This window comes from Setaria italica, chromosome IX (assembly GCF_000263155.2).
Source record: "Setaria italica strain Yugu1 chromosome IX, Setaria_italica_v2.0, whole genome shotgun sequence".
NCBI lineage: Eukaryota > Viridiplantae > Streptophyta > Magnoliopsida > Poales > Poaceae > Setaria > Setaria italica.
Window position 1 is genome coordinate 41545458 of NC_028458.1, and position 23726 is coordinate 41569183.

Below are 23726 nucleotides of genomic sequence, written 5' to 3' on the forward strand. Positions count from 1 at the left end.
TGTGTTACGCGAGAACAGCGAATAAAATGATGAGCATAGTTTGGTAAATACTCCTACTTTTTAGTACATGTAATTATGTATTTGCAATAATTAATAAATAAACAATAGTGGTATACATATGATGTGCGTATACATACTCCATTCCAACTCTATCCCTGGCTCTCTGCAGAATGTACACACTCTTCCACTCCACCACCACTCGCAATCAGCAATGCGATCGCGATGTATCCACACACTCAATTCACCCTCCGGCAGTTGACCCTGATCTCGCCGTCCGTGCCGGTGAGCGGGCCGATGCTGGCCATCCTGACCATCGCCGCCGCGAAGTCGCTCCCCCATCGGCCGGCGTCGGACGCGTAGGCCCTGACGAGGCCGTCCGTGGCGCCGCCGCCGAAGAGCGCCTGGTCGGAGTGCAGCAGCCCGCGCTGGGAGAGCAGGTTCCCGAAGTAGTCGTTGTCGAAGGCGTCCGGCGACGTCCCGTCCAGCGGCTCCAGCGCGCCGTCGCTGGAGGAGCCCGCCTGCGCCGGGCAGCTCGCCCGCAGCGACGCCGCGAAGGTGGCGTCGATGTCGGTGTCGTTGTAGATCCGGGCCCGGAAGTTCCGGCACTGCGCCCGCCCGACGGTGTGGGCCCCTGCAGTGGTAAGCAAGTCGTGAGGCGAGGCGAGGCAATCATGGAGATGGGCAGATGGGAAACCTTGCTTGCTGTGTCGCATGCAAGTGCATGATTGCGCGGTGGAAGAAGTGGAAGCGAGGAGCAGGTGGTTGGGCGGTCGCGTGATGGATGGAGATGATCGTGCACGTACTACGACGTGGCTAGAGAGCTCGTAGACAGGTAGGTGACGCGGGCTCGTCCAAATGTTGTTGCGAGCAAAAAGGTGGTGGTGAGTGGAACAGAGACTGCAAACAGCATGTCATGTCATCGATCACCATGTTGAATTGATCGGCGCATGCAGACGAACAATGATGCATCATGCATGTGTCATAGTAATGTGTCATGCATATTTTTTTTTCGTTGGTACGATGTGCAGACTCACGATCGAAGTCGGAAAGAAGACACAAGAGGGGCCGCCTACCGATGACAGAAAACAGAACGAAACAAACACTGGAATGCGAGTGCACGTATCACGTATGTATGCGGCTAAAGATCATGAGATCTACAGCAGTTGAGTAGTATGCTAGCTATAGCTTACTGTGGATCTCGATAGCTACCTGACGACAGGAGTGCTTTCATTAATTTGGTCGCACTACCGGCCGGAATGGGTGCAATTCTGCAAAGATCTAGTTCGTTCGCTGCCGCGTCGATTTCAATCGCCTGTGATTTTTGGTCTATTTTTTACCGGGACATGCCATGTGCTCTAGCTAGATAGCCTGTAGATGATGATCGGCTTCCATGACGAATTCAGTGTGAGCAAGATCTAAGATGGGACGTGCCATCCGCCATCCTTAGCCTGCCGGCTGCGAATCTGTCTACACATGCGTTGCATGATGCAGGAAAAAGGAGATGCATGGATCGGATTGCAATGTGCAAGCGTACTACCTGACAGGGCGACCATGTCGGTGGTGCTGAGTCCCTTGTTGGAGAAAGCGTTGAGGAGGCCGTTGAGGTTGGAGGTGGGTCCGGGGAGGTCGCTGTTGGCCAGGGACGCGCTCGCCGTCGTCGCGTCCCTCCTGCCCAGGGGAACCGTCCAGGATGGGCCTCCCAGCTGCACCAACAACAGGAGACGTCGTGCGATCAAAATTAATCAGCCCTTCTCTTTCTCTTTCAGTTCAGTTTTCCAGAGAGATTCACAATCGAAGCTGGCTTATTACTTGTTCGACGGCGTCGCGGGCGGCGACGGCGAGGATGTCGGCGCAGGAGACGGTCTGCGGGCACAGGAGCTCGAGCAGCATCTTGGCGTTGTCGATGACGTCGAATCCCCGCAGCGACCCCGCGTTCGGCCCCGCCCCCTTCTCGCCGGTGAAGCCCCCCGCGTCGTCCAGCAGCACCGACGCGTCGCAGCCCTGCACGAAGCAGTCGTGGAAGTGGAGCCGGAGGAGGGAGGCCCCCATGCGGCGGTCGAGCAGCACCGCCGCCGCCACGGCGGACCGGATGGTGAGGAGGGCGGCGGGGCACGAGGCGTCGTAGTAGTCCTCCGACGACAGCTGCGCGCCGGCCACCGTGGCCGTTGCGGCCGCCACCAGCGCGAGGACGACCAAGGCCAGCGAGCGGTGGTGGTGCGTGCGGGAAGCTGCAGGAGCCATGGTCGCGGTAAAAGTGGTGGTGTCACGCTCAGTCAGTCACTGCCTAGTTCTGGTTTGGGAGTGGCCTGCAGTGCAGCGCAATGCCAGAGCACATATTTATAGGGAAGACCGCAAGAAGGATGCACGGAGACGACATTAAGGCCCTTAATAATGCATGCCATTATTATTGTAATTCTTTATTCTTCAGAAACAGTATATATCGAACTTGTGTAAATCTGTAAAAAAATGGTATTCCACCAATAATAAGGAATAGTACTGGAATACACAAGCCCTCGGGGAAAAGAAAATAGATTTCTTGGCATAACTTACGTCGTGTTTGGATGCACTATTCTCTGTACTAAAGCCCCCTGTAAGTACTAGGTACAGTACAATCAACAACTTGATGTACATGTCAGAGGTACATCTATCCCCGGAAATGGTTTATTCATGAGCATCTTAAACTTGTACAAAATGAATTCTGAAGTCCATCATCAGCTTTGTAGCACCACTTACTTTTAATCAATTTCCAATGTACATTTGAGTCTATTCGTACGGTTTTAATTTGTTGCATCCTGACATTTCTCGGCGATGCATGTATACTTATTCATTAAAGTAAAAAAAAGAAAGAAAACCCCTTGGTGCATTACCACACATCTATCTGATCTGTATTGCATTTTCTTGGCTCCGTTGCATCATTGGGCTAACTGCATTACATGCCCAAACTTTTTTCCATTTCGATGATGTGCCTAGAACTCTCCATGGTATACCTACGCAACCTTGCTGGGTGGTTGATGCATGTATACGTGCCACCACTGAGGCACTACAAATTGAAGGACCTTATTAGCTCTAGCTGACTATAGCTAACGTGTTGGCAACTAACATGTTCTTAAAATGCCATTGCCATGCGTTGCGACCAAGCAAATCAGATAGGAAGAATTGTGTGGCGCAAGAAATTAATGGCCTCAGGAAACGGAAGGGATCAAGCGATCTAAAATAAGATGCACTGGACATGGAGGAGGAATGGCTTTCATTGCCACGGTTTTTCATGCAGGAGCGCTGGCTGCCACGTGCTATATCGTTCACATAACGCTTATGGAAAAGGAAAAACATCCATCGCCCGGAAAAATGGTTTCGTTGGGCAGGGGAGGTTGAGTGTTAGCCATGCACAGATCACATATGCTATTGCATTGCACACAAGTCATGCACCTCAATAAATACACCCAGCAAGTGCACATGCAAGAAAGGAACTTAAGATGAGGACGAATCCATCACATTCCCTCTGGAGTACATTACATGCGAGATGACGATGCACGATCGAGCTAGCTGTTCGTTGTTAGTTGGGATTCAATGCAAGTCGCTTCAGCGAGAAGCTACACTGCTGTATGCATCAGTCGAGTGACTACAATCCTAAAGGTTCACCAATGATCAGTGTGCTGCATTCATTGTTAGCTGCCCATCTTTCTGTTGCAGAGGAGAAATTAAAGGACACATGCTTAATCCCCTAATCGCGCCGGATTAGCTCGGGCATCGCGCTCGATGCTGTTCGTTGTTGATCACCGACGACGTCGACGTTGTCGAGGTCGCGGCCAAGCTGGCGATGGGTGCTGTGATAAGAACCGTGCGCGAGCTGGCGGGATCTGTTGACTAGCTTGGTGGACGGTGGGACGTGAACAGCAGCGCAAAGGGCTGAGGGGCACCATCTGTTGGGGAATCCAAAACGGCTGCTGTGCTGCTGTGCACCTGTACGTAGGTAGTAATGGCGTGTGATTAGAAGAACCAACGATCGATCATCGTTCAGCGTTGAACCCCCGAAAAATAATTGCTGTCTTGATGTACGGGAGCGAAGCTAAGAGCGTCTCCTCTTTCCTCTTTTCAGCCGTAAAGAGAATTTAGGACTCCAGCACATTCCCTTTCCATTTCTCCTTTATTTTTTCTCAATCACTTTCCTTCTCCTCCCTCTCCCATTTACGAAGGAGAATTCACCTTCTCCCTTTCCTCCCCTTCCTCGCCTGCCGCACGAGCTGCAGGCCACAGGATTTCTTGGCCGCCCGATCCACCTCGCCGGCCACCGTCGTCCGTCCTCCGCGCACGCCGCCGGCCACCGCGCCACCGTCGTCCGTCCTCTGTGCCACGCCGGCCGACCTCCGCGTGCGCCACCAGCCGCCCGGCCCCGCCGTGTCATCCGCGGGGGCCGAGCGCCGCCGCTGTGCCCCACCTGCCGGGACGCCGGCCCCTCCTCTCGAGCACGCCGGCCATGGAGGACCACCGCCCCGTCCGCCGCGCCCCGCGGCCCGCACCGCCGTCCATCCCGGCCGCCGCGGAAGAGGATCGACGAGCTTCACGGGCGTTCGTGCCTCCCCGTCCCGGCCTTGCACGCCACGCCGCCAGTCCCATCCATCCGTGGCGTCGCCGGCCACCACGAGCTGCGCGCCACCGCCGGCCGCCCACCCAGGCTGCCCTCCGCGCTGCTGATGGAGGGGAGGCGTCGGCCTCACCGCCGGCCTATCTTCGCATCCGGACATCCGGTCCTGGCCCTCGCGTGGTAGTGAAGAAAGGGAGGAAGGAGAGAAGAGGGAGATGGGACACTGACAGGCAGGCCCCACACGTCAGGAAGATGGAAAGAGGAAAGGGAGGAGGGGATCTGTTGCAGCATTTTAAATCCTAAAACTATGAAAGGGGATTCCTACAAGGGAATAAAGGGGAAAAAAAAGGGAGAAATCAATTAGATGCTCTAACTTAACGTTGTTGTTGACACCAAAGTACTCCATTTCCCTTACCTTCTTGTCTTAGAGAAGAAAAAAAGTACATGTAATGCAGAGGGGTTATCGAAATACATACGTTTCGGTTTCTTGCGACGGAACACTTAAAATGTTGACTTTGAATTCTAGACTAGATGTTAAAATTCACATCTGATATTTCAAATCCATAAATTTAAATATCTTAGTATTTTTATATCATAATGAAGTCATAATCCAAGAGGCACAAATTAAATTATCTGGACATGTACTATGTTAGTTGGATATTTCAAATTCCAGCATGCATCGAGGTCAATTTACAAAGTTCATCTCTTCGAATCAAATTGGATATAGGCATATAGCATTTTCTTAGAAGATTTTTTTTATGGATTTACGAAGTTTCAATAACTAGGCAACTCTTTAACCACCCCGATTCTTTCTACAGCGGTCACACTCAAGGCCTCGATGACCTTGGGCATAAAAAAATGTTAAATACACAACGGTCCTTAAACTTGTCCCGAGGTGCCACTTAGGTTCAGGAACTCGTAAAATCAAAATCTGCAGCCTGAACTTGTTAATTTGTGCCACTTAGGTTCATACCCCTTCGAAATCTGATGTGGCATGCCAACGTGGCGCCACATGGATGAACATATGCAAAAAATTCGTGAGTTTTATCTTCTTCTACATCTGCATACTCCTCATCTCTTTCTCCTCTCTCTCTATATATCCGCCGGCCCGCACCCCGCTCCCCCGCTCCTACCGCTGGCAGCCCCTCCGACCCTGGCATCCACAGCCGCCTACTGGCCGCCACTCCGGCGCCGGCGACCACCAATCCGCCGCCGTCTCCCGCCCTTCCCTCCTCCTCCCTTAGTCGCCAACGCCCCCTCTCTCCCAACCCCTTGCGCCGCCACCTCCTTCTCCCACCGTCTCCCGCCCCCCAGCCGCGCAGGTGGCCATCCCAGAGCCGGCGGCCCCCTCCACCCCATCTCCCTCCCACTCCTCCCTCCCCCACCCCTCTTCTCCATGGCCGGCCGAATCCTAGATCTAGATTCAGCCGTCGGCGGGCCACGCCGGGCGCAGGGGCTGGACTCCACCGCACGGGGGGCTGCCCATCCTTACGGCTAGGGGCCCTTCCGCACCCGGCGCCACCGCCTCCTCCTTCACCGCCGGAGGGCCACGCCGGGCGTAGGGGGCAGGCTCCATCGTGCAGGGGCCGCTCGTCCCTGTGGCTGGGGGCTCCTCCACGTTGGGTGCTGCTACCTCCTCCTCCGCCGCTGGAAAGCCGCGCTGGGCGCAGGGGACGGGCGCCGTCACCACTGCCCCTAGCACGCCAGTGGACTGTGCCGGTGGGGGCTATCCGTCCCGATGGCTAGGGCACCACCACCTCTTCCGGCACCACCATCGCCACCCTCAGCTGGCGCGCCGCTCGCCCAGCTGCACCGCGCTCACCACCCGCGTGTGGCCCACCCGATGTCATCCGAAGAGAGAGAGAGAGAGAGAGAGAGAGAGAGGAGAAAGAGACGAGGAGGATGCATATATAGAAGAAGATAAAACTCAAGGACCTTTTTGCATATGTTCATCCATGTGGCGCCACGTTGGCATACCACATTAAATTTTGAAGGGGTATGAACCTAAGTGGAACAACTTAAAAAGTTCAGAGTGCCAAATTTCGATTTTGCGAGTTTGTGGACCTAGGTGGCACCTTGGGACAGGGTGTATTAACTTAAAAAAATGGATACGAGGGACATGGATTATTGAATTTTATATCTATATCTATATCTATATATATATACACACGATTTTGCAGAAATAAATAGTCGATTGAAAAATTTGCAAAAATGGACCTACGCCGCCGGTTGAAACGGCGGTAATGCCGCTATCGCTAGTTGAAATGGAGGTTGGAGGGCCGGATCGCTGCATAGCCTCCTATCGCCGTGTGAAACGGCGATATCTAGGCTACCGCCATTTGAATAGGTGGCAGGCTCCAAGGGCCTGGTTTAGCCGGGTTTATTTGGGTGTGGGATGCTATAGCCGGTTGAAATGGCTATAGCTGTTTGAACCGGCTATAACTCTATTTTAATTTTTATTAGTTATTTTTTGTGTAATTTTGTCTGATATTTTTAAAAGTGAAATATGTAGTTTTATTGCAATATATAACTTCGTAATTTGAGAGAGGTAGAGTGATTGAACAAAATAATTGAAAATAATTTAACTTCCTGTCATTAGATACATAGCTATTTCCAGCAAGATTACAATAGATACAAACAAAATTCGTGCACAACATACGAACAACAACGACTCTAGGGTGAACAACTAATTATAGATTGCAGTGGCATGTGCGGCACGGATGCTATCCTAAACCAGTGCTGTTGCTAAACCTAGCATGCCTTAGATAATTCAAATAGCCGGGAAAAAAGCCATGTCTACTTTCTAGTAGAACTAGCTCTGCGAGAACTGCGATGGCCCAGCTCCATAGTAGCCAGCATCCCCAGAGGATGGCGGAGACGGGGGGCAATCCTTGTTGTGGTGGTAGGGGCACTTGCACCATGGATCGGTACAAATCAAGTCACCTGCGATGTTAAACGGCCAAGGACTTGCATCAACTTCGGATTGAAGATCCTCAACCTTACGCTCCAGGCCAAAGATCTTGCACTTGAGGTGGGTGTACTCTTGGATTGGCTCAGGAAGTGGTGGATCGACCCACTTGGCATAGCGGCAGTTTCTTTCATCAAGATAAGACTGAACATGATGTTAGTTTGTAGCACGAGAAGCTTAGGAAGAGTAATAAAGTAAATACTTGACTCACCAAGCCATACGGGCATCAAAAGAAATGTCGGCTTCCATCACCGTAGCCATCATAAAGCTGGACAACACAAGCCACGCCATGGTAACACACTGGCCACACATCATGGCGGTCGTCATAAGGCCTGAGGGAGTTTGGAGGGGCGTAGTTAGCCCTGTCCTCCAGAGGGAACTCGTCGAGGGGTGCCTCATACTCTATTGGGCCAAAAGAACCTGTCTAAATGATGGTGGGAATAGGACCATCCCCTTCTCTTCCCCTCCTCCCACGACATCTTCCTCTTGCAGATGCCATCGTTCTTCCTCGTGCTCAATGGTGTGGTAGGATACGGGAGAGAGGGGGTCGAATATAAGGAGTGCTGAGATGGAGATGCACTGCGCCCCCATGTGCTTAGTACCATATCGTGTTCAATCATCCTGAGAAATGGTACATATAGGCTTTGCCGGTGCAGGGATGTAGGGGTCAGTGTGGAGTCACATCCACTTTAGAAGGCTTCACGTTCAGGGTCCTTGCAGTCTATAGTGCAAGCTTTTCAGTGACGGTTCACATCAACAATGGAAACCACTGTTTCAGTACTGTACTGGACGCAGAGTAGTATAATGGGAAGCGCTCATACGACCACAGCTGAAGCAGCAACAGGCAGCCAACGAAGATAGGCGCCATTGGGTTTACCTTGCAGTAGCCCGTGCAAAGGCCCCTGTAGGTCGCCGCCAATACAGTTGAACCCCAGCTGTATTGTGGAACCTCATCGAGTGGGGCCTCCGCTATGGCCCTCGCGTAAGGAAGTAGATGCTTAGGCACCGATTCCCCCGGGACGTGCAGAACATGATCCACCCGAAGATCCACAGGAGGTACGCTTCCAAGTGCCGCACAATTGTGGCGTCGGCGGCGGCGGCTCTCATGTAGTCAGCCTACAGAATAATAAAAGTTACTTGACAAATTCACAAAACTTACCAATAACGATATGAAAAGTCAGGTAAATAACTACTCACACTGAACTGCATGAGGCACCTCTTCGTGGGCTCGTGTGTGGAGCTGAAGGTCCGGTATGGCTCGACCCGATCGTTCCGCTGAACGTGGGCAAACCGAGCTAAAAGCTCCATGCGCCAGCTAACTGGCATGTCATCCGCAGCAATGGCTCTCCCGGCACAAGGAAGCTCAAGAAGGAGCGAGGTGTCCTCAAGTGTCGGGGCCATCTCACCCATTGTGAGATGGAACGTGTGCGTCTCGAGCCGCCAACGGTCCAGAAGAGCTGCTAGCAGTGACATGTCGAAGTAGAAGCGTGTTGACTTCTCCGCCCCCTGCACGCCAGTGTCGACCATGTCTCCCTGAACTAACCTCGCTAGAGGGAGGAGGCCTGCAGCGTGTAACCTGTACCATGCATACCATTTATTAGTTCAAACAACGCAATATTACAACTTAAAATTTATTTAACTAAGTAGAATATACCTCGAAATCCAACAGGCGTCGATCGGCATCATCGAAAGTGGGACATGTGCCCGAAGCATGCCGAGGTTCGCACCCCGTACGACTGACATGAACAACCTGTGAAGGCCATCCAAGGTAGGGTCGAGCAACTCGGGGGGTCTGATACCCCTCTGCAACCTCCTCCGCCATACCTGCAACACGAATAATAAAAGTACGTGACAAAATAATAATAGCGGCAAAACATTTCAGTTACTTCAAATAGTACATAAATGAAATACAATGCAGTAGACATGAGATATTCAAAAGACATCATAAATGAAATAGTACATGATACGCAAATATTACAATGTCTTACTACTACAAATTAGGTTACATTCCATAATCTAAGAAATATAGGAGTCTCTCAACATAAAATAAACGTCACAAATTACATTACATATGACAAGGTTTGCCTAACGTACGAGTTCACAAACATATAACACAACAAGTTCACAAACATACAACACATGAATCATAGAAGCCCATCATTGTTGCTACGTGCACGATGACCCGGACCACGCGCAGGAGCATTTGCGTCATCGCTTAATGGTCCAGCTTGGCTACTCCCACCTCCATATGTCATTGCAGGGTAGTTCTTGTAGGTGTGACCAGCTTCATGGCACTTGAAGCATAGGCGGACATCAGGACCGGCTTCAGATTGATCCATGTTGTTCCAGATGCACCTGTTCTTATGTCACCCAACCCCTTAAAACATTTCTGGATCAGGGTCAGAAATGTAACGTGCGGCATTACCAAGATTGTTTATGAAATGTCCTAATAAACGATATCCATAAACCTCGTTCCTTCATGTGTGCCATATAGTTTCCTTCAGGAAGTAATGTGGCATGAACCGACAAGGCTGAAGTCCCCCTGCCTCGATGCATGCAGCAATGACATGGGTGCAAGGCCTGTGCAACAACCTTGGCTTCTGGCAAGAGCAAACACACCCTTCATTGTGATGATGCACTCCTATGTGTACTTCGCCCGACATTTGGACCATCGAGTCCGACGTCCTCCAGAAACACACCCTTCCCTATCTTCACCTGACATCTGGACCATCGAGTCCGACGTCCTCCAGAGACACAGGGTGGTCGGCCTCGCTGTTTACCAGCCTCTTATCTAGCTCTTCGGATTGTTTTTTTAAGCTCGTTAAGTTTCTTCCACGGTAGGTTGAATTTCCTCTCATGATTCTGGGTACATAGCCGCTTAAACATTTTTATAAGGGTCTTATTCTTGAATTGACTATGAAAGTTTGCCCCCATATACCTCATGCACCACGTACTCTTCATGCCCGGCCATATCAGCATCCTAAAACGCTCCACAATGCCATTTTGTAGGTCTTCGATTACTTGTAAAATGACTTTGTGCCGATCATGAATTAGACAAACACCCTCCACATCCTTCACAATCATCTACTTCACGCTCTCCAGGAACCAATACCAACTATCTGCAGACTCCTTCTCCACAAAGGTGATCGCCAGCGGCAACACCTGATTGTTACCGTCGGACCCAATAGTTGTCAAGATTGTGTCTTTATACTTTCTAGTCAGAAATGTGCCCTCAATGCAAATGACTGGACGACATCGCTGAAAAGCCTCAATGCAAGGCCCAAGGCTATGAATGACCGCTGCAGGACCTGTTTGCCTGGAAACTGAGCACATGGATAGGCTTTCAGGTCGTAGTAGCTTCCTGGGTTCCTTTGGTATATGGTGTGCAACAGGAGAGGGAGGTTGTCATACGATGCTTCGTACGTACCCCACTTCATCTCCAACACCTTCTGCTTGGCTCGGTAAGCTTTGTGGTAGCTAATCTTCTACTTGAACTTCTCCGTTATGGCACAAACAATCGACTTGGCTCGAAGCTGGGATTCTCCACTATCTGAGGATAATGTATTGAGCAACAAAATCAGCAATGAGGTTGCGGTGTGTTCCTTCCAATTCATCCAACAAGCATTGGTGCTCAACCACTCTAGTCACCTCCCATTAATCCTTCCACTTTTCCCTTGTATGCGTGCACCCTAAATGAGCAATTGCTTCTCACACAGCAGACATCATACACCGTCGGCTTGCTCTTCACCACCCTGAACTGCCGCTGCAAAGATAAAGTAGACCATCGCTTCACAGCTGCGTTCACCTCATCCCCACTAGAGTACAAAGCACCCACGCAAACCTCATTCTCCCAGTACTCCCAGGGGCATTTTCCCCTACATTGACCTGTAGGGCAGAATGGTCAACTTATGGTCAACTATAAGTTGACCATTCTGCGGGACAGGACAAACATCTTCCTCATCCGATGAGTCATCATCCATGGCACCATTGGCCTCTTCTCCTTCCCTTTCCACCTACTCAACTAACTCAGGGATGTCTTTCCCCTCATCAGCCTCCCCATTTGGCTCACGGGTCGCAACATCATCCTCTGCTCTTCCTCTTCTGCCCCATCTTCATCATCATCTTCATTTGGGCCATCAATACTCTCCACACCTTCCTCAACTTGAACTTCAGCACCTCCCACTCCTTCCATCTGACTGTTAGACCCAACCTTCATGAACACTTGAACATACAATATGAGCGATAAACCACGCTTCGTGCAACCATTTACATAAGCTCGGTAGTTCTGGGTTCCTTCAAGCGAAATCAGCTTCCAAAAGTTTATATTAGGCACTACAACCCTAACAGACAGATCCACTTGATCTATATCAAGATTGAAAACTTTACAAAGCCACTTGCATATTGATCCCCAAGTCCTCTCTCTTACTCTTAGTAAATTTTTGCAGAACGACTGAAATTCAGACAAATCTATTCCTTCTGGATCATATCTAACCTCCCCCGACCATAGAACACTTGGAAAAATAAACTTTCCGACATGCCTGCCAATATACATGACACGAACAGTGGAAATTACTCTCAAGAACTTAAATTAGTTAAATCCAATAACACCTACATTTCAATATAAGGTACAAACATCTAACTCTATCATCGACAGTAGTAACCATTTTAGAGTTATACAAAATTACAAACTAATTCATTTCATTTTACCCAATCAATATACACGATACTACCATAGTCAATTACTAATTATTACTAAATTAATCTAACCCTAAACAGCGAGTCAATATACACAACAAGAACAAAAATTCTAACTAAATTTAATAATTTCAACTATCCCTGAAACAACTACATCCTGAATACCTATACATAATATAACCCTAGCATTGCAAATAATATTCATCTAAAATTAATCTACATCAATCAACAAACTAATTTTACTGTTAACTAAATACCTAAGTTAAATCCGACTAAGCTACATTTTTTACTGTTAACTAAATACCTAAGTTAAATCCACTAAACTGACTAAGCTACATTTTTCTGTATCTCAAATGCACTAGAGTAACTGATCTACATTTTTCTATGTCTCAAATCCATTAAACTAACTAAACTAACTAATAGATCTATCTACAACGAGCTAACCTAAATTAGAGGATTAGGAAAAATACCTCTAACGAAGCGAGGAATGAGGCTTCAATTTCCCCTCCCCTCCCCTCCTCCCGTCCTTCCTTTCTTTCCTTTCTCCTCCCTCCCTTCCTCTTCTCTCGCGCGGGCTCGCTCTCCTGCTTCTGTGCGCGCGGGGCGGGAGGGGGGGACCAAATGAGTGGGCGTGCACTCAGGGGTGGCCGCGCCGCGCGTTTTACACTGGGGAGTTACCGCCGTTTGTACTGGCGGTAGCTTTCCCGCTTCCGCTGCTACTGCCGTCTCGAACAGCGGAACATCCTCGTCCCCGACGCCACTGGAATCTGTGTGCGGCCCGCCGGATGGGAGGACGGTAAGCGGGATTCGGCACTGACATTGCGGGTGCGGGGAGCTACCGCCGTTTCGAGCGGCAACATAGTTCTATTTCTGCAAAAAAAAATTCGACTATTTATTTATGCAAAATCGGAAAAAAAATAAAAATAAAAAAGTTCTGGATTATTGGCACTTGAGATGGGCTACGGGCTGCTTGCTAGAATTAAGGGATACACGCCCCAGCGAGCCCATTCACTATGGGCGTGTTTGGTGTCCTGGAGGACCCTAGCCTGGCTCGTACCAGCCAGCCAGGCTCCCCTGAGCCTGGTCGCGCGCATGCAACGCCGATTTGTTTGGTTGAGCGCATGGAATGAGCCAGGCTCCGCAGATACGCTGTTTGGTTGACTGAATGTACTCGAAATTTGAAAGAATAGATGCAGGAATGGTGTTTGGTTAGTCGCATGCAATTGTATGGGGTTACCCCCTGCATGCAGTGGTAAGAATACCACTGCCTTGTTCAGCACAAGGAGGTAACCATAAGTACAATGACAGTTGCAAACATGATCAACATTACATCAACTTGTACAACAAAAAAGCAATGATTACAAACTGAACAACTATAATTACATCTTTAGCATTCCATAATTCCATCTTAGGAGGGTCATGTGAGTCTGTTGGCTTGACGTCTTTGTTTTGAAGACCGTAGAAGGCTGCAAATGCTTCATCACTTGACTTGTACTTCTTGTGGCAGGCCCCCTTGTAGCCACTGACCTGAGCATGGGCATCAACCCAATTGGAGTAAACTCCAGGTTGTCGGCCAACATGAACAACATACCAGGCCATAGATGTCTACAATTCATGAAACATTAGTAACATATATAAATATAAACATGCATTTCATATGAAGGTTACAAAGGATGACATTATAAGGTTACAAAGGTCCACAGGAAGCATATCAGGAACTCTTTCATCAGACAGACAGAAAGGATCAAGAGACCAGACAGCAAGTACAACATCAAGCATAGAGGAAGAGCCACAAGCAACTTATGAAACAGGCAGGAAGTAGGCACAACAACATAAAATACCTTAACAGAAAGGATAAATAAGAATCATATGAATAGGATATCATCATTGCCATGGACAGAGAGGATCAACAAGAAGCATATCAAAAGCATATCATCATTGGCATGGACATGTGCTCAGATTAAAACACAATAGGCACAACAGACACAATAGGCACAATAAACACATGCTCAGTTTAATATCTAACTCAGACAGAATAAGATGACTTCACAGTAGGCTTATCTAAGTCAGGCAAGTAGAAGGCTACAGTTAGCCATATAGTCAGGAGACAGGATCAAGTCCCCATCCCAAAAGAATGCATCAAGTTGTCAGCTGCACAAAAGACCATCAGATCAGGCAACAGGTATGCACAAAAGAAGCCACAACTGCACCAGGTCGTCCAAAAGAATCACTGCCCAACTAGAACAGCTCAACAACCAAGCCCAGTCACTCACATGTAGTTGTTCTTGGCCAAGTAGGTACTCAGCCAAAGAACACGGTGTGAGTGAGACATCTGCAAAAAAGCAGATCCCTGGGCCTTATTGTTAAGCAGGTGACCATATGCAAGCATTAGAGCTTCCTCACTGAACCCTGGCATGTACATCAGTGCACCATACAAGTCAGGGTGGGAATCCTCAACCTTGGTAGAACGTATAGCATCTGCAACATTGTTCACTGCATCAGTCATGCCAGTGAACACAAGGACATCATCATCTGACAGCATGGACCTCTTTCTCTTGCTTCCAACAGGTGGTTCTGACTTGGACACAAAAGCTGCCTCAGGCTTTCCAGGAGTAAGCTCCTCAGGCAGGTCATGCTTCATTGGGCTGTAGGCAAACTCAGAAGGACTACCAAGAGCCTCATTTGACCCCATAGCATACTTACCTGTTGCCTGACCATTACCAAAGATGACCATCATCTCCTGGTAGTACACAATTGGCTTGTTGAGGTACTCAGCATCTTTGGGATGTGCCTGCATTAGCACAACTCAAGTTAGATACTTAAACTGCTAAAGAAGTATTAAAGAAACAGCAACATTACTACATACCTTGATGTGGCCATTGTAGTGCTCCTCCTCAAGGACAATCATTGAGCTGTCCCCATTCCACAAGGCTCCACTCAGCTCTCTCAGCTTTGAGATTTTAACCCACCTCTGCCTCCACTTCCTCAAGTGGTTATACACCTGTGTGCTAGTAACTTCATTGCCACTGAACTCATGCAGAGCCTTGGCAACCCGATTGAGGTGGACTTCTTTGAAACCTTTATCAGTCTAACACCAGTTGAAATTAGCTGGCACATGCGGCGAAGAATGAATCCAGACATCACATCTGTCCACCTCATAGCAGGTCTCTGCTGAGCAGCACCAGGAGGAACCCCAACAGCCCCAACAGGGCCATCATCCCCATCAGCCCCAACAGCCCCACCAGGGAACACAAGCTCATCAGCAGCAAGGATCTCAGCATTCATCTCCTCAGCCATTCCTATTTCCAATTGCCACACCCCCACTCAGAAACAGGAATAACATAGTTGGGGAAACATCATTGCATGTGTCATGTGCCCTTAGTCATCAATATGCATTGCACTCAAGAGGAAAATAGGAATAAAAATTCATCACTGCACATGTCTCATGCCTCAGTTCAAAAGAAGTATCAGCTCTAATGAAGTATCAGAGAAAATAAATTCATCACTGCAAATGTCTCAAGCCTCAGGTCTAGTGTAGTATCAAAAGAGGTGTAACATCATTGCACATGTCCAATGCCTTAGCTATATTGTGTAATGAAATAAGTAAAATCATCATTGCAATTGTTCAATGCCTCAGAACATAAGTAACAAACATAGAATACAAAACAGATACAACTTAGATGTGAGAGTTGCCCCTATTGGACCACATGTGTTCAGCCCATTCATCCCTACTTTGAGCCCAAACAGCATTGTCATCCATCTGGACCCCATGTCCAGGACTATCATTATTGTTGGGCACCCATGAGAACTCAGTAGGAACTACCTCATCAACCCCATGCCCAAGTATCCAATTATGCAATATGCAGCAAGCAAGTACTAACTTGACTTGTGTCTTGTAGGGATGAAATGGTTTATTATCAATGATGCGAAAACAGTTCTTCAAAGCACCAAAAGCCCTTTCAACAGATACTCTCAGACTTGAATGCCTCAAATTAAACAACTCCCTTGGGTTGGTTGGGTAGTTCCTAGCACCATACTCTTTCAGATGGTACCTAGTACCACGGTAAGGAGGAAGGAATCCAGGACGACAAGCATATCCAGCATCTACTAAGTAGAATTTTCCTATAACAAGTACAGAAATGCATTAAGTCCATTGTTATGAAGTTACAATGTTTATTTAGGTACCCAATTCAGCTAATTACCTGGTGGAACCCTTAACCCATCCTCCCTCTCTAGTGCATCAGCAAGAACAGTAGCATCATGAGCAGACCCTTCCCAACCAGCTAAGACATAAGTAAATTTCAGATCAAAGTCAACAGTTGCAAGAACATTTTGTGTGGGGTAGTGCTTCCTTCCCCTAAATGCTGCTTGGATCTTTGCTGGCACTCTAGCATATACATGAGTCCCATCTATTGCCCCAACACAGTCCTACATGAAAACCCAATAGATGCATGTTACATGATATGCACTCAAGTATGCAGCAATAACCTACAAACTACATGACAAATTTGTTACCTTGAAATATGGGTACCATCTTGGGCTATTGCTTATCTTAACTGGTGTCTCATTAGATGGAGCTCTAATCATTTCTTGCCTAAGTTCCCCAATAGCATACAAGACCTCCTTGAAATATCTATGCACTGTTTCTATTGACCTTCTCCAATGTTGGTGAATAACTCTAAAGCGTTGGTTGTGGCCAACAATGTGTAGAAACATTGCTAGCTGCTCTTCAACACAACTATGAAGGCTATCTGACAGCAACTGCCTTTCCCTAAGCAAGTTGCACAGTGCAAAAAAAGGTGCTTTTCTCATGCGAAGCATAGCAACACACTCTATATCAGTGCAATTGTAAATTTTGTCCAGGTTCTTTTGGCGTTCCTCATCCATGGCACTCAAAGGGCCATAACTGATCTGTGGCCTTGAACTACGTTGCATTCTTATCCTAGTGAAGAAGAATGCATACATAGTCGTGATAAGAGCAGCAGCTCGGGCAAACAGCAAGCGTTGCTGGTCCTCCAAAGCCATCTAAGCAAACAAGACAATTACCATGACTACCAAAGCAGCAATACGGTGACAAACTTCATTGCCATGCAACACATGCTCAGATTAAAGGGAAAATGAGACAACATCATTGGCATTGAACAAGTGCTCAGATAAAAACAGCATATCATCATTGGCATTGAACAAGTGCTCAGATAAAAACAGCATATCATCCTTGGAAGCAAACAAGTGCTCAGATTAAAACAGCATATCATCATTGGCATTGAACAAGTGCTCAGATTCAAACAAGCATCAGCATTGGCATGGACATATGCTCAGATTAAAAGAGAAAACATCATTGACTTGGACATAAGCTCAGAAGAAATAGCATTATCAGATCTGTAGCGCACACAATCACCATCGATAGCACCAGCATTCATCAGAAAAGGTGGAGAGGGAGGGGAGGATTGCTTATACCGAACGAGGACGGCAAGCACCCAAACAATGTTGCACACGAACAAACAACCGACAGCAGATCTGCAACCTGGCAGCATCAACATGGATTCATACGTTACAACCCTAAGCAACATTGATTCATACCTTAGGAAAAAGAAAGAAATAAACAGGAAAAAAAAACCCTAACCAAGAACATGGATTCGTACCTTCGAACCAAGCGGGGAACACAGATCTGAGATCCCTGCATCGATTTGAACAAAAACCACTCAGAGATGCATCTAGGGTTAGGAGATCAAGAACACAGAAGGGGGGGAGGCGAACCAGATTACCTGCGCAAGAACTCAGATCCAGAGCACCTACGAAGCAACGAAGGAGGGAGGGGATCAATACAACGCGAATCGATGAACCGAATCCATGAAAACCAGAGGAAGAGAGGAGAGGGGAGCACCTCAGATCTAGCGAAGAAGACGAATGGTGACCGAGGGGGAGCGGAGGCGGCGGGGAGGGGGATATATCTGCGGTGAGTGGCGCGAAAGGGGGAGGTAACCCCAGCGAAATGGCGCGAGCTCCCGCCGGCCAAGTTTTCGCCTCCCGCGCGCCCGCCGTCGCACCGCGGGAGCCAGGCCCGACGGAAACGGCCGCTCGTCTCGTATCCGCGGAGCCTGGCCGAGGGGGTTGTTTTGCACGCGCACAACCTGGCTCGCGGGGGGACCAGGCAACCGAACAGACAGAGGGTGCACGCGGTGAGCCCGGTTCACCCAGCTGCAGGACACCAAACACGCCCTATACCATCTCCAACGCTGCTTGCGGCGGCGCCCAGCAAGCGCAGAAGCCGGCGAGCAAGGGACAGTAGTAGTACCGTCGTCTATCTCGCGTCGTGTCCCGACTCCCGACGGCCATCGGGACGGCGTCCCAACTTCCGTCACAGGCGTCGACCCACGCGTTGATCCTCATCGTCCCCGTTCCGCGTTTTCGGACGGGGACGGGGAACTCGGCATCGTTCCGCGTTCCGTATGACTTTACCGTCCACTGGCGGAGGTCTGGCTCCGGCCTCCGGTGGCAGAGAGAGCACCGCGGTCGTCGAGGTTCCGGCTACCTGCGTAGCGACGGCGTTTGACAGCTGCATTTCTCGTGACCCGGTCCTTTCCGGTTTCCCCACATTAGAGCTGCTGCCATGGCCGTCGACGTCCCCTCCTGCATCCAGCTCCTCCGCTCCTGCGGCGCCGCCGCCGGCCGGCAGCTCCACCAGCTCCTCCTCAAGTCCGGCCACGTCCCCTCCTCCCTCCCGCCCACCAACTCCGTCCTCCTCATGTACGCGCGCGGCTCCCCGCTCCACTCCCGCGACGCCCACCTCCTGTTCGACGAAATGCCCACGAGGAACTGCTTCTCCTACAACTCACTCATCACCGCCCTCTTTAAATCCGGCGACCTCCGTGGGGCTCTCCATGTGTTCCGCTCCATGCCTGACAGGAACACCTTCTCCTGGAACGCGGTGATAACTGGCTTCACTGCTGCTGGGAATCTCGACACGGCCCACGACCTGCTAGACGAAATGCCCGTGAAGGATGCCGTGGCTTGCAACGCTGTCTTGCATAGGTATGTCCGGTGTGGCAGAGTGGATGAGGCATTTTCTTTGCTCAAGAGGATTGGTCGGCAGTGCAATGCTGAAGTGATCTCGTCGCCCTGGAATGATCCCTTCGTTCTTACCACAGTTGTTGGTGCTTGTGCTGATCGGATGAAGTATGATTTTGGGAGGCAAGCTCATGCCCGAATTGTGGTCGCCAAGATTGAAATTGATTCGGTACTGGGTTGCTCATTGATTGACATGTACTGCAAGTGCGGAGATTTGGACTCTGCTCGCTGTGTCCATGATGGATTAAAACATGTTGATCAATTCTCTCTGTCTGCTCTGGTCCATGGCTACACATCTTGTGGACAGTTGCATGAGGCGTTATGCCTTTTTGACAAGGTGGAGAACCCCAGCATTGCTATATGGAATTCTCTTATCAGTGGCTGTGTGCCTGCTTACCATGGAGATGGTGCTTTTGTTCTTTTTGTGAGGATGTTGCGGTCAGGCATGTTGCCTAATTCTTCAACTTATGCCAGTGTTCTGAATATGTGTGGCTTTTTAGGCTTGCTGAAGCCCGGGCAGCAGATTCATGGGGGTGCTTTAAAGAGTGGGGCTGTCAATGACTTGATAGCAGCAAGCGCGCTCATTGACTTCTACTCAAAATGCAGCCTCTGGGCAGATGCCTGCCAAGCTTTCAGTGAGCTTAGGCATCATGACACCATCGTGCTCAATTCAATGATCACTGTATACTCAAACTGTGGCCGAACAGATGTGGCTAGAAGAATTTTTGATATGATCCCTAGCAAGAGTGCCATCTCATGGAATTCTATGATCGTTGGGTTCAGCCAAAATGGGCATGCTCTTGATGCAATGGAGCTGTTCTGTGAGATGCATCAGCTTGGTTTGTGGCTTGACAAGGTTGCTATAGCCAGTGTTCTGAGTGCATCAAGCAGCATCTGCTCTATAAGTTTTGGGGAGCAGATTTTTGGTCTTGCTATTGCACTTGGCCTACAGTCTGACCATATTGTAGCCTCCTCGCTCATTGACCTATACTGCAAATGTGGAAACTTGGCCAATGGATGCAGGATCTTTGACGGAATTGATAATCCTGACGAAGTCTTGTGGAATTCAATGCTGATAGGTTATGCTTCTAATGGGTATGGATATGAGGCACTGGAACTTCTGAAGTTGATGCAAAGCAGGGGTGTGAAACCAAGTGAACGGACATTTGTTGGTGTCCTTTCTGCATGCTGCCATTCTGGGCTTGTGGAAGAGGGACTCAGATGGTTTGACCGGATGAAGGAAGATTTTGGTGTGAGTCCATCAGCTGAGCATTATGCATGTGTGACTGACCTGTTAGTCCGTGCAGGTCGACTGGATGAAGCAGTTGAGTTCATAGAGAACATGCCTTTCAAAGCGGATGCGATTAGTTGGACTTCTATTATTGGAGGGTGCAAAGCCCAGGGCAATGAGGCTTTGCTGCATAAAGTGGCAAAGAAACTGATGGAAACAGAAGTGTCACCGCATTCCAGTTTGTATGTGCAGCTGTCAAGCACGCTTGCAGCTCAAGGGGATTGGGCTAAATCAGCAGAAATTAGGAACATGATGCGTGACAGAAGAATTTCAAAGAATGCTGGCTACAGTTGGATCGATAGTGCATAGAGGAACTTGCCAATGACACCTCCCACCTCCCACATGCATCTCGGTCCCTTTCTTCTGGGCCCTTCTCTATTGGCTTTTGTTTCTACAATGCGTTCTTCTGCTAATCAGGAAGTGGTAACAAATAATACTCCTGCTAAAATTGTGCTTTTGATCATAGTTCTATCTGATCGTTTGCTTCTTCTTTTTTATAATAATTTTGTTGTGTTGCAGTGACCTACGAGCTACTCAGCTTTCAGAGGTACATCACTACAATGCTATCTTCTGCTACCTATCTTTCTATCTATTTTATGTTATAGTTAGTAGAACTGAATTCAAAACCTGTTTTTCCTAGAAAAAGAAGAGAGGAGACTTTCAGCTTAAAAATCCTTATTGTTTAGGAGATGCGGTATATACTGTATTAGACCCATTTTTTTCTTTCTATATATAATAATACAATACCAAAGATAGGGGCCTCTGTTACTGTTTCCACTCAAAAAAATGTATAGAATTTTAACAAAAGTTACAGCTTAGATCACTTCGCCTCTGATGCTGCGTTTATGCTGATACTCTGTTATTGGCCCTTGCTATTTGTTAAGGAACCACGGGCAATCCAATGACCCACTCACTTATTTTATTTCTCCATATCAACTGTGGTTTGGAGCTCAACTAATGCCATACTGAAGTTATTATGTCTTCAACTGGTTTGTAGATCATTGACACTTCTCTAGCAAGCCATCCTTACTGATAGTGGGGCATGTGACGGCGACTTCCATGCCCTATGGAAGGGTCAACAACAACGCCTGACTCCGAGCTTGAACGACTGGTAAGATTTTTTGCCTGGCACCCCTCCAAAGTCCAAATGACTGTAGTAAACTACCAGTTTCTCTTTTGATCTTGGTGCTGAGGAATCTATGATAGTTTTGACAAATGACAATTTAAATTAGTTGGTTTGTCACAGTTTTGACAAACCACAACATTTTAGAATAACGTATACATTCTTTCATATATTTTGAGTCTCAGGGTAGTTCTTAAACTAAGTATCCATGTGTTACAGTAGGTCCAAACAACAACAACTTATTGACAGGTATTGGATAAACATAGGGTTGCTGCATCAGGTCAAACGATGTGGGGTCATAATATCTGTGTGGCCTAGCAAACCACCAGGATTATCATGAGAATTGAGAGGTACTGGTGCACCGAGAGCATTTGTCCCTTTATGTTTTTTTCCCTGACTTGCCAGGAGGCTAGCAGTATGGCTTTTCTCCATTGATTTGTTTTTTCCCCGCAGGATGGGTTTAAAATTTGCCTTTCCTGTTTGTAATCCAGGTTGGTAGCAAATTTAGGAGCAGAGATGGGCAGAAAACCATTTGATTTAGGTGTCTTTGGTGCCGTGAAGCAGGAAGAGTACCCTACTATGTGAGAAGAATGCGCCCTGATTTAATTATGAGTACATGGCTTCCCAAGGTTTTACATTGGCATTGGTCATATTTTGTCTATTTTTATCCCTTTGTAGGTTTTCCCTCTTATATTGAAACAGTTATAGCAAGTTCAGGTAGCTTTACAGAAAGCTCTTATTTGTCTTTTCCAGGAGTTGCAGACGCTGAACCTTGTTTCACGCCTAAAGCTGTATGAAGCACAACTTCCAGTTCTTCTGAAGTTCCTTTGTAAAGTTGGATGGTCCAAATCTTTTAGAAGTGGATTGATCTTCAGTTCTCCATTTGTCTTAACCAATTCCTGCAGCATATGAGCTTTTTTAGCAACAACTCTGCATCGCCACCTGTAAGGCTGTGGTCATTAGAATTGTTCTCCGGTTATCATTACTAGGCCAGGCAAGGTAGAAACCGTTTCTATCACTCTTGTCTACAAGGAAATATTCGGCAACACATTCTTATTATAAAACTTGGAAATGGATAATAGTTTGTTTGAGCTTGAAGTCGGAATTTTTATGTCTAATAAGGGGGTGTTTGGGAGACGGGGCTAAACTTTAGCTTCCGTCACATCGGATGTTTGACACTAATTAGGAGTATTAAATATAGGTTAATTACAAAACTAATTGCACAACCCCTAGGCTAAATCGTGAGACGAATCTATTAAGTCTAATTAGTCTATGATTTGACAATGTGGTACTACAGTAACCATTTGCTAATGATGGATTAATTAGGCTTAATAGATTCGTCTCGCGATTTAGTCTAGGGTTCTGCTATTAGTTTTATAATTAGCTCATGTTTAGTCCTTCTAATTAGTATCCGAATATCCGATGTGATAGGGCTAAAGTTTAGCCCCTGGTATCCAAATGTCCCCTAAGATTGTTGATTATGCTTAAATGTTTTAATTGTTTAAGCTTAAAGTTGAAAAATGTGACGGGCAGGGGCGCGGGATGTCAGTTGAAAGAGTAGGACAAACTTGTTCTGAGAGGGAATTTGTGTAGTAAAAAAGGCGAGAGTTAGAATTTTGGACTTCAATGTTGTCGATTATGTTTTTAATGTTCAATGTTTAGTCTTTACCAAAGACGATGCTTTGAAGCTGAGTAGCAGCTGTTGCGTAAGGCTATGGGCTCCATCGAAATGCTAAGGCTCGTGAGTACTTCCTCATATCCAAAATATAATTCATTTTAAAATTCTTTCAAACCTTTTTTTAACTTTGACCATCAAAGAATTCACTCCCTTCATTTTAAATATATGGCATTAAGCTCATTGGTTCTGTTAAAAACAGAGGAAGAACATAGACTGATAATTCTTTTAAAAAAAGTACCTCTAAATATTTTACTATATTTATTTGGAATGTCATATTCTTTTATAAAAATTATTGGTTAAAATTTCGCCTTGTAAACTACA

At 47.7% G+C, this 23726-nt stretch overlaps 3 protein-coding genes across 9 annotated transcripts; 1 reads left to right on the forward strand and 2 right to left on the reverse strand.

Annotated features, from left to right (window-relative positions):
• Positions 1 to 73: 73 nt before the first annotated feature.
• LOC101757689 (peroxidase 70) lies at positions 74 to 2321 on the reverse strand. Its single transcript, XM_004983876.4, has 3 exons — positions 1810 to 2321; positions 1538 to 1703; positions 74 to 631 (listed from the first exon to the last, which is right to left on the reverse strand). The coding sequence occupies exons 1-3, from the start codon at positions 2239 to 2241 to the stop codon at positions 237 to 239; spliced, it is 993 nt and encodes a 330-aa protein (XP_004983933.1). The 5' UTR covers positions 2242 to 2321; the 3' UTR covers positions 74 to 236.
• A 12193-nt stretch (positions 2322 to 14514) lies between these two features.
• On the reverse strand, positions 14515 to 17132 carry LOC101755964. The gene is made up of 6 exons (XM_004986826.1): positions 16761 to 17132; positions 16448 to 16673; positions 15978 to 16367; positions 15428 to 15544; positions 15112 to 15323; positions 14515 to 15036 (listed from the first exon to the last, which is right to left on the reverse strand). Exons 1-6 carry the CDS (start codon positions 17130 to 17132, stop codon positions 14515 to 14517), a joined length of 1839 nt encoding a protein of 612 aa, XP_004986883.1.
• A 1335-nt stretch (positions 17133 to 18467) lies between these two features.
• LOC101758509 (putative pentatricopeptide repeat-containing protein At1g77010, mitochondrial) lies at positions 18468 to 22825 on the forward strand. 7 transcript variants are annotated; one of them, XM_012842900.2, is made up of 6 exons: positions 18468 to 21027; positions 21124 to 21151; positions 21602 to 21715; positions 21947 to 22077; positions 22219 to 22356; positions 22481 to 22825. In XM_012842900.2, the coding sequence occupies exon 1, from the start codon at positions 18856 to 18858 to the stop codon at positions 20911 to 20913; it is 2058 nt and encodes a 685-aa protein (XP_012698354.1). In that variant the 5' UTR covers positions 18468 to 18855; the 3' UTR covers positions 20914 to 21027; positions 21124 to 21151; positions 21602 to 21715; positions 21947 to 22077; positions 22219 to 22356; positions 22481 to 22825. The 7 variants fall into 7 exon arrangements, with proteins under 7 accessions (XP_012698354.1, XP_022678815.1, XP_022678813.1 ...); XM_022823080.1 differs by having other exon boundaries at positions 22219 to 22308; XM_022823078.1 differs by having other exon boundaries at positions 21950 to 22077.
• Positions 22826 to 23726: the final 901 nt, after the last annotated feature.

Excerpts from the sequence above, each read along its gene's own strand:
- LOC101757689 (XM_004983876.4), bottom strand. The coding sequence starts at position 2,241 with ATGGCTCCTGCAGCTTCCCGCACGCACCACCACCGCTCGCTGGCCTTG. Across the intron at positions 1,704-1,809 it reads CCCGCGACGCCGTCGAACAA|CTGGGAGGCCCATCCTGGAC; the intron begins GTAATAAGCCAG and ends TTGTTGGTGCAG. Across the intron at positions 632-1,537 it reads CGACATGGTCGCCCTGTCAG|GGGCCCACACCGTCGGGCGG; the intron begins GTAGTACGCTTG and ends TTACCACTGCAG.
- LOC101755964 (XM_004986826.1), bottom strand. The coding sequence starts at position 17,132 with ATGGATGAGGAACGCCAAAAGAACCTGGACAAAATTTACAATTGCACT. Across the intron at positions 16,674-16,760 it reads GATGGTACCCATATTTCAAG|GACTGTGTTGGGGCAATAGA; the intron begins GTAACAAATTTG and ends GTTTTCATGTAG. Across the intron at positions 15,037-15,111 it reads ACTACAATGGCCACATCAAG|GCACATCCCAAAGATGCTGA; the intron begins GTATGTAGTAAT and ends GTGCTAATGCAG.
- LOC101758509 (XM_012842900.2), top strand. The coding sequence starts at position 18,856 with ATGGCCGTCGACGTCCCCTCCTGCATCCAGCTCCTCCGCTCCTGCGGC.